The sequence below is a fragment of the Xenopus laevis genome, chromosome 8L (assembly GCF_017654675.1).
Source record: "Xenopus laevis strain J_2021 chromosome 8L, Xenopus_laevis_v10.1, whole genome shotgun sequence".
Lineage (NCBI taxonomy): Eukaryota > Metazoa > Chordata > Amphibia > Anura > Pipidae > Xenopus > Xenopus laevis.
In genome coordinates, this window is record NC_054385.1 from 25081549 (window position 1) to 25091548 (window position 10000).

A 10000-nucleotide genomic window follows, 5' to 3' on the forward strand; every position below is an offset into this window, starting at 1 on the left:
GTCAAGGAAATTCTCAGGAGAAAGAAAGAGGCTGCTCTGATGTTCCTCTGCTTAGGAAAACAATTAAAACCCTTTCTCAAATCTTGGGGCAGCTGGGAAATTGACAATATGTCTAGCCCCATGTCAGATTTCAAAATTGAATATAAAAAAATCTGTTTGCTCTTTTGAGAAATGGATTTCAGTGCAGAATTCTGCTGGAGCAGCACTATTAACAGATTCATTTTGAAAAAAAATGTTTTTCCCATGACAGTATCCCTTTAAGGGATCACATTCAAAATTTTGTCCTAATGAATGGGATTATGAGCAACAATCAGTATGGCTTTATGAAGCATAGGTCATGTTAGATTGCATTTTATGATGTGGTAAGTAAGATTCTGGACAGTGGGGGGGCAGTAGATGTGATCTATTTGGATTTTGCCAAAGCGTTTGATACAGTGCCCCACAAACGACTGCTTTCTAAACTAAGGTCTGTTGGGCTTAAAGGAGAAGGAAACCCCCAGGGCGCTAAACCCCTCCCCCCCTCCCCTGTGCTTCCCCCCCTCCCTCCTCCCCCCTGGCCTACCTGTCCCCCTGGGCAAATGCCCCTAACTTTTTACTCACCCCTCTGCGCAGGTCCTGTCCACGGAGTACGCAGTCACCATCTTCTCCCACGCGCGTCTTCTTCCTGCTCTGATCGGCGTTTTCTGGCGCATGCGCAGTAGGAACAGGTACCGGTACGGCTCTACTGCGCATGCGCCGAATGTCACGAAGTGAAATCGGAAAACTTCGTGACATTCGGCGCATGCGCAGTAGAGCCGTACCGGTACCTGTTCCTACTGCGCATGCGCCAGAAACGCCGATCAGAGCAGGAAGAAGACGCGCGTGGGAGAAGATGGCGACTGCGTACTCCGTGGACAGGACCTGCGCAGAGGGGTGAGTAAAAAGTTAGGGGCATTTGCCCAGGGGGACAGGTAGGCCAGGGGGGAGGAGGGAGGGGGGGCAGCACAGGGGAGGGGGGGAGGGGTTTAGCGCCCTGGGGGTTTCCTTCTCCTTAATGAAGTCGTTTGCACGTGGATAGGAAACTGGCTACAGGATCGGGTACAGAGGGTGGTTGTTAATGGGACATTCTCTACTTGGAGTAAGGTTCTTAGTGGGGTCCCCCAGGGCTCAGTATTGGGTCCACTTTTATTTAACTTGTTCATTAATGACTTAGGGGAGGGTGTTGTAAGTAATGTATCAGTGTTTGCAGATGACACAAAATTATCCAGCTCAATTAATTCCATCCAGGATGTGGCATCCTTGCAACATGATCTTGACAAACTGGCAATCTGGGCAGCTAAGTGGCAAATGAGATTCAATGTTGATAAATGTAAAGTCATGCACCTGGGATGTAAAAATATCCAAGCCACTTATACTCTTAATGGGACTGCACTAGGCAAATCCATTATGGAAAAGGACCTTGGAGTCCTTGTAGATGATAAACTTGGCTATAGCAAGCAATGCCAGTCGGCAGCATCAAGGGCAAATAAGGTCTTGAGCTGTATTAAAAGGGGCATAGAGTCAAGGGAGGAGGGGGTCATTCTTCCACTGTATAGAGCACTCGTTAGGCCCCATCTAGAATATGCCGTACAGTTTTGGTCTCCATCACTCAAAAAGGACATTATTGTATTAGAGAGGGTACAGAGAAGGGTAACTAAGCTGGTAAAAGGTATTGAAAATCTTGGCTATGAGGAAAGACTGGCCAAATTGGGGAAGTTCACGCTGGAGAAGAGGCGCTTAAGGGGTGATATGATAACTATGTATAAATATATAAGGGGATCATATATTAATCTCTCTAATGCTTTATTTACCAGTAGGTCTTTCCAGCTGACACGAGGTCACCCATTCCGATTAGAAGAAAAGAGGTTCCGCCTAAATATTCGGAAGGGGTTTTTTACAGTGAGAGCTGTGAAGATGTGGAATTCTCTCCCTGAATCAGTTGTACAGGCTGATACATTAGATAGCTTTAAGAAGGGGTTGGATAGCTTTTTAGCAAGTAAGGGAATACAGGGTTATGGGAAATAGCTCATAGTCCAAGTTGATCCAGGGACTAGTCCGATTGCCATTTTGGAGTCGGGAAGGAATTTTTCCCCCTCTAAGGCAAATTGGAGAGGCTTCAGATGGGTTTTTTTGCCTTCCTCTGGATCAACTTGCAGATAGGTAGTTAATAAAAAAAAAAAAAAAGGTTGAACTCGATGGACATGTCTTTTTCAACCTTACTTACTATGTTACTACTGTATGTTACTATGACTGGGGGGTCCAAGGTCTAGTAAGGCTGTAACCTTAGTGGCCCCAACACACTTATAGGTCTCCTTGCCCCAACCTTGAAGTCACCCACACACTGACACGGCAACCCCTTCCTGCATTTCTTGTACTTTTCCCTTGCTGGGGTCTACTGTTTTTTTTCCTAGTGTCCTGCCAGCCCATTTAAACCCAGTGTTGATCTTATAACCCATGCACTTCTTTTTAAATGGGATTTGCAAACCTTCCGTTCTATACTGGGGCAATTCTTGGTTAGATATCAGGCAGGCCCATTAGTGGGTCCCATACAGATAAGCTGCCAAATCAACCTGAAGGGGCTGAATCAACAGCAATGGCAGACAAGGAAGGAGATTAATCACCTGCAATAAATCTATGCTTCTGTGGACGACTGATCTCCTGTAAAAGCTTTCCCACCGATAATAATATGAATCACTGGTGGTAAAACACGTGTTGCATCAGTCTCCCAAAATCATTTGAAGTTTTCTCTTGAGGGCAGTGGCTTTTGTTGCCCAAGAAAAAAATGCACGACTACAGGCGACAAATCTCCTGAAAATGCATCTCTAATCTCGGAACCAACACATCACTTTGTTCTTTCCGAAGTTGACTTGGGAGGAAGTGGAGACTAATTTTCGGGAGGATTGGGCACCTGCAGTCGTGCATAAAAAATCGTAGGCAACAAATCTCCCTGTTCAACTTCAAGAGATTTTGAGACACTGAAGCATGCGTTTTACCACCAGCAATTCACATTATTGTCTATGGGAAAGCTTTTACAGGAGATTAGTCGCCCGCAGAAGCAGATATTAACCCTGTCGATTTATCTACTGCTGTGCAAATGCTCTAAATCTGCACGTCTGGCTTCTCTAGTGCTCTATTAGGGCTCTTACTGACGAGCAGTTGAAGTTGCGCTCCCCTGCGTTCCGTTTTTCTGCGTTCAGCCGCAGGGGAGCGCAGGAATAGATGCATTATGTTTTTTTCAATGGGGCTGTACTCACACAGGCGTGTGTAGGCGCCGAATGCAGGAAAAATGCAGCATGTTGCGTCTCAACCCGAGTTCGGCGCCTACACGCGCCTGTGTGAGTACAGCCCCATTGAAAAAAATTTAATGCGCCTCTTCCTGGTTCGTGTCCTACAGTGCAGAGTGCCTCCAGCTTCCCTGCACAGCCTGGGAAAGGAGGTAACAGGAAGTGGTTGGATAAGTAGGGTTTGGGCATAAATTCTCAATAAATCAACAGAAAATATTGATTTTTGAAGTACATACCTTCAATATTCATTAAGGTGGCCATAGACTCAAAGATCCGCTCGTTTGGCGACATCGCCAAACGAGCGGATCTTTCCCCGATATGCCACTAACTGCATGGCTATATCGGGGGTAATCCGAATGATCGAATTACGATGCGCCAAGGGGCTCCAACGGGTCGGTCGGTTAAAAATCCAACCTTCCCGATCGATATCGTGGCCAGATATCGATCGGGAAGACCAGTCGGAAGCCCCCATACACGTGCAGATAAACTGTCAAATCGGTCCAAACGACCGATATCGGCAGCTTTATCTGCCCGTGTATGGCAACCTTAAGAGTGTGATGCACTGGCACATTCTTGTTTTTCACACAAAATATTTCCTTTATTTGTTTATACCAGGTCAGTCCGTTCTATTGGCCAATTAGCATTGTGCAATAAGTACTGTGTAATAATAAAAATGCAGTGAGGACTGCTAGAACTGTATCCAGCATAACGAGGAAATATAGCTTTCACCTGTGCCATGTGTATGGTACTGTGATCCTGAATCCTTAAAGGAGAAGGAAATCTACGGAGGCATTTTATTGCCAATAGATTGGCTGCAATTGTGCAAGCTAGAATGCTATATTTATTCTGTAGAATGTTTTACCATACCTGAGTAAAAAGCTCTAGAAACTCTGTTTGTTTAGGATAGGAGCTGCAGTATTAACATGGTGTGACATCACTTCCTGCCTGAGTCTCTCCCTGCTCTGGGTTCAGCGCCCCACTAGGTACCAGGGGCAGCAAAAATGGCGCTCATTGTATTTAAGAGCCGAATTTCCGGTTTTCAAACCGGAAATTTGGCTCTTCTAGTGCAGAGAGCGCAGGTGGGCTATCTGTGCTAGCGTCCTGGCCCTCTCGGCCGCCCTCGTAGTCCCCCCCTGGACCACCTCAGGCGCAAAAAGGTAAGCGTATGGGGGAGAGGGGCGGCAGCAACTGCTGCTGCCTCAGGCGGCGGAGGGGCCAGGATCGCCCCTGGGAGCAAGGTTCTAATTTATTATCTCCTTGAGGTGGGCAATATCAGTCTGATCTGATCTAGGGTAGGGCCCAACATCTGGCTGACATATGGCCATATCGATCAGGAAAGCCGTCTGAGGGCTCCCATACAATGCCCAGTCAGCTGCCGACAATCTGTCAGCAGCTTATATCGATCCATGTATGGGGGTCTTAAGACTCGACTGTCAGCAATCAGCAACGCATGAGTTTCCTAAGGTTTAGTCCACACAAGGAGATTCGGGGATATTTAGTTGCCTGGCGACTAATCACCTCTTCTTCTGGGTGACAATCCCCCACGAACTGCCTTCGCGTGTCTTCTCATCCGCTATAATGAAAAGTCGCCTGTGCAAAAGCACATGCAGCACTTCGTTTTCTGAAGTTGCCCAAAGTTTCCTCGTGAGGCAACTACGAGCGACTTCGGAAAACGAAGCGCCGTGTGTGCTTTAGCGCAGGCGACTTTCCATTATAGCGGATGGGAAGACACGCAAAGGCAGTTCGCCAGGCGACTTAATCTCCCCGAATCACCTTGTGTGGACTAACTGAACCTGGGTTCCAGACCAAAATCCAGCCCATTTCTACCCAAATGGGCTTTTGCAATGATTAAAAACTTTGGCACTTACTTTATGATTCTTTTTTTAAATAGCACCAACTGAAAGGGCTCATGACAACAAAGGGGTACATTTTCCGTTAAGGTGTCCCCAATCCCTGGCTGCATCACATCTTCCCAATAAATCTTTTGTCCTGTGTCTGATTCATTTAATGGAAATCTTGCCAACCATAAGACACTCCCTGTCCTATCCCTGTTCTGTTCTGAGAGAGAACCTGCTTTATTACATCTTATGCAAATATTTTCGCTCAGGTGATTGTTTTCTTGGGAAAAGTCACTTTTGTTTTTAAAACTAGTCTTGAGGCCTTTGAATTTGTTCTCTTATCTATTCCATCCCCAATTATGTGCACGACTGTGTGTGGAATAAATTAAGAAATTAGGAAAAATGCTTCTCTGATGTTGCAACTTCTAGCAGCCAATCCAAAAAAAAAAAGCTTTGTTTGGTGAACTTAAATGGAAACAAAAATCTTATTGGTGGCAATGGATAACTGCTGTGTAGTAAAAATTAGTTCAGTATAGTGAAAAATACCCTTTGTGCTTGTTCCCCCCATAGCCAATGCTGCTTGTGTTCTGCCATGGAAAAATATTAACACGTATTTGTTTATTTTTGACAGATGTGTGGAAGCTCTCATAGTTTACTGTAGCATGGGTCGTGAGGAGGAACCATATGTCAGTATCTCTCGGAAGAAGAAGTTACAGGGATGGGGGGCAGCGGAGGAAGAAGAACGTGAGGTGGGGCATTCCCTAAGAAGACTGGCCACCCATCGTAATGCCTTTAAGCGCACAGCTGTTGTGCAAGCCTTCCTGGGCTCTACTCCGCAGCTCACCCTTCAACTGTATGTCAGTGTTTTGGAGAGAAATGTTCCTCCAGCACGAGGTAAGCCATCTGGGACTCAGAAACAAGATCTCTGTTATTCAAAGAAATCAGTAGAGTCCTAATGTAAGTAGGGAACAAACTTTTAAGGCCACATCTGGCCTACAATTAACCATTTGTATGGAATGTTGAGACTTGCGTATGTTGATCTATTTCATGGTTAAGGTCTAACATGAAAAAGCTGATCTTGCCTAAAGGCAGCCATAGATTTTTAAATGATCTTTTCGTTATTGTAGAACCTGAAATGATCGTTTAAATGTACGATTTATCCATCAACAAAAACAACCATTTCAAGCAATATCATCTAGTTGAAGCTAGGAAACTGCTTGGCCCTGCAAACTATTGCACAATGGATAAACTCCACTGTGACCGATGAAAACTTTCTAACCTGACCGATATCGGATGGAAATCATTAGATGCACACAGGGTCGGACTGGGCCGACATGACACCGGGAAAAAAATGGCTCAGACCCCACTCCTTCCACTGCTGCTTACCTCCCTCCCTGATCCCAGTTCTTTTTCAGCGCCCAGTGGGCTGCAAGTGCTGAAGGGGTCCCGGAGGGGGCTTGCATCTGGGGTGCTCGGGGGATGGTGTGGGGACCCCTGAGGCTGCAGATCCAGTGGTCTCTCTGCCCCCCAGTCCGACGCTGGATGCAAAATCATTCAGTGCTCCACTAACCTGATAATTTGACAAATTTGTCAGATCACACAAAAATTGGTCGAAGACTCTTAACCTCTATGGCCACCTTAATGCAAACTATTGCATTTAACACAACTTTTTAGAGAAAATAAATGTCAGCAAAGCACTAGGTCCTAACATAATGAATTTATAGTCCAATAATTTGCAGGGCCTAACACAGGCAGACTTTTTTTTTTCTGCACTTGCAACCTGTGGAATACCCGTAAAGTGGTTGGATTTTGAGTGGAGAATCCCTGAATATGCAGGCGGTCTACGGGTATCCGAGTGAATTGTGTGCTGTAATCCCCCCACCTTTTTTTCCCCCCTGATCTGGTTGATCTGCCTCTGTAGGGACATCACTTACAGGCACACTGTGACGTAACTTCCAGCCAGCATCAAACTCGTTGTCTGAGGCCCAATGGAACTGCTGCACCAGTGGCCCCCACACCCACTCAGGGGTCCCTGCCGCTCACTACCCCCCCCCCCACACACACACACACACACACACACACACACACACACACACACACACACCTGTCTACTGGGTTTTTAACCAGTGTCCCGCCGGCCCAGTCAGACCCTACTTTCAGCTTTGCTGTCCCTGATTTGGAAGGTGAGCTAACCCATTATGGGTAGGGTGGCATAGGCATATGTGCTAATAGCGAAGACACTTTCTAGTCCCACAAATCTTCCTATTAAAAAAGGAGAAAAAGTGCCCGGTTCCATTGTTATAGGGGGAGATAAACATATCACTGATATAAATTTTATATTGATTATGAAAGAAAATTTATGAAGCATTGAAGGCCATATTAATAAAGCATTCGCCTTTACTTGTTATGATTTTGTATGTTTGTTTTTCATCCCTCAGCTGTCCTTATGGCTATGAGTCTTGCCTCAACTACATATGGTGCCTTGATCCTAAATGTCCTGGCCATACAGATTAAGTATGATGACTATAAAGTTTGTCTAAGTGTGCCAGCGTTCCTGTGCATCGTGATGTGGAGGTGTCTGGAGATTGCTACTCGTGTCACTGTTCTGGTTCTCTTTTGTTCAGCTCTTAAAGGCTGGGTGACTGCAGTGGCCTTAGGAAACCTACTGGCTCTCTTCCTTTTGCCTTGGATTAAATTCTGGAGAAGTGGCGCCAGCCTGCCTAAAAATGTAGAAAAGAACTTTAGCTGGTTTGGTACCATCACAGTCCTTGGCTCGATGACCTTGCTATATTCAGCCATCAATATGTTCTGCTGGTCCGCTGTTCAGCTTAACCTATCGGATCGAGACTTAATTGACCAGTCGCAAAACTGGGGGAGGTTAAGTCTTCATTATTCAATTCGGTTGGTGGAGAACGCAGCCCTCATTCTACTCTGGTACTTCTACAAGGAGGATGTTTTTGAGTATATCTGTTCCCCACTGCTGGTGGTTCAACTTTTGGTAGGATATATCACCGCCATCTTCTTCATGCTGCTTTTCTACCAGTACCTTCACCCCTGCCGCTTTCTTTTCAGCCACAATGTCGAAAACTATTTGGCCTGTGTTTGCTGCAGGCGATGTATAAAACACAGAGATGATGGAAGGGAGACTGCTGTGTGACAGAGAACATTGCCCTCCATGACACACTGCATACCCACCAACAAATGGGAAGTGCACCCTTTTTTAACACTGTCACACTGGATTCATCCACAGTCCAGCAATGTGTGCACACCAGTACAGAAACTTTAGTCACAGCAGAGTCACAGGCAGACACATGCATTACTGCTTGCCTTATATTAGAAGCAATGTCCTACCCTCAAAGTAATCTGAACATGGGTATGAGAAGGGCCATGTTTTTTTAAAATAACTTTCACAACCGCAATCCCCCTGTTCACTTAAAATAACCACCTAACTTACATCAGTGGCTGCAACTGTACTTTGTCGCATATAAAAATATTGCATATAAAAAAAATATATATATATATATTTTTTTCTTGTGGAACAGCGCCTAAAGCAAATGGAGAAAGCAGAAAAAACAGGGACAAAATATGGTGTAGTATTTTCAGTTGTTCTTAAAGCACCCTGTGCTGGAAAAGCAAAAAATCCCTAGTGTGAGTTTCCCTTTAAAGAGACTTTTCTTTTTGTCCCAGATTTGTGTATATTCGGTGTTCTCTGGAGCCTTCACCAAATTTAGTAGAAATGCCTACTTACAAGATAATGGTAATGTTATTGCATATAATAATGGTTCCCAGTGTCCTCTTCTCCGCCGCCAGCCACTGTTAGGCTCCAAGGTAAGGATACAAAAGTTGCATAGTGTAATAATGATTTATTAAAAAACTTAAAAACATTAAAATATTCAACTCACATTTGTATGCATAAGTTTTGGTCACATTTAGTTAAGTCCTTAGCAGGTGTCACCAGTTGGAATTCAAAGGAGAAGGTTTGCCGGTGTTTCTCTCCCTCGTGGTGTCTTCACGCAGCTTGCCGTGACCAAAACTCATGCAAACAAATGTGAGTTGAATATTTTAACGTTTTTTTAATAAATCCGTATTACACTATGCAACTTTTGTATCCTTACCTTGGAGCCTAACAGTGGCTGGCAGAGGAGAGGAGGACCCTGGGAACCATTATTACATGCAATAAAATTACCATTATCTTGAAAGTAGGCATTTCTACGAAATTTGATGAAGGCTCCAGAGAACACCGAATTCAGCTATACACAAATCTGGAACAAAAAGAAAAGTCTCTTTAAAGGGGAACTCCTCCAGCACAGGGTGCTTTAAGAATAACTGAAAATACGACATCATATTTTGTCCCTGTTTTTTCTGCTTTCTCCGTTTGCTTTAGGCGCTGTTCCACAAGAAGTTTTTTATTATATATATGTGACGTTTCTGTATCCAGCTGAGAGACTGAAAAGGAACGGCAGGGGAGAGACATTCTAAAGGGCTAACTAATCCAACGTTTGTTTTTTATTGCAACTGCACTTTGCAAGATAATAGGTTAACCTTTCTCAACTTGATAATCATAGATTCATTCTCCATACAGTCACAGATTGATTTAGTTAGTGGCAGCTGCCATATTGTTTTGATTTGCAAAATAAGAGCATTATCAGTTTATAACCACTAGTAAGTCGAGGAAAGCCAACCTGCAGGTCCATAATACAAACAGATAAAGCATATCCTGAAAACACCGTTATCTGTGTCCAGCTGTGTACTTGGGGGGGCACTAAACACTACTTGGAAATAGTGTTTATTTTCCCTTTTTAAAAACTAGCAGTGAGAGTAAGGGCAATTCCTTTAATCTTCTGACAGTTTTATGTGTTT

General features: G+C 44.5%; 1 protein-coding gene across 5 annotated transcripts in view; it reads left to right on the forward strand.

The window, feature by feature from the left end:
• Positions 1 to 10000, forward strand: part of LOC108698287 (membrane transport protein XK-like) — a 19867-nt gene that overhangs the window by 8994 nt on the left and 873 nt on the right. For all 5 annotated transcript variants that reach the window (XM_018229669.2, XM_018229663.2, XM_018229667.2 and 2 more), the window contains exons 3-4: positions 5772 to 6034; positions 7579 to 10000. The exon at positions 7579 to 10000 is cut by the window's right edge and continues 873 nt beyond it. In XM_018229669.2, the coding sequence (XP_018085158.1) occupies positions 5772 to 6034; positions 7579 to 8297 (982 nt within the window). In that variant the 3' untranslated portion in view covers positions 8298 to 10000. The remainder of the gene's footprint in view (positions 1 to 5771; positions 6035 to 7578) is intronic.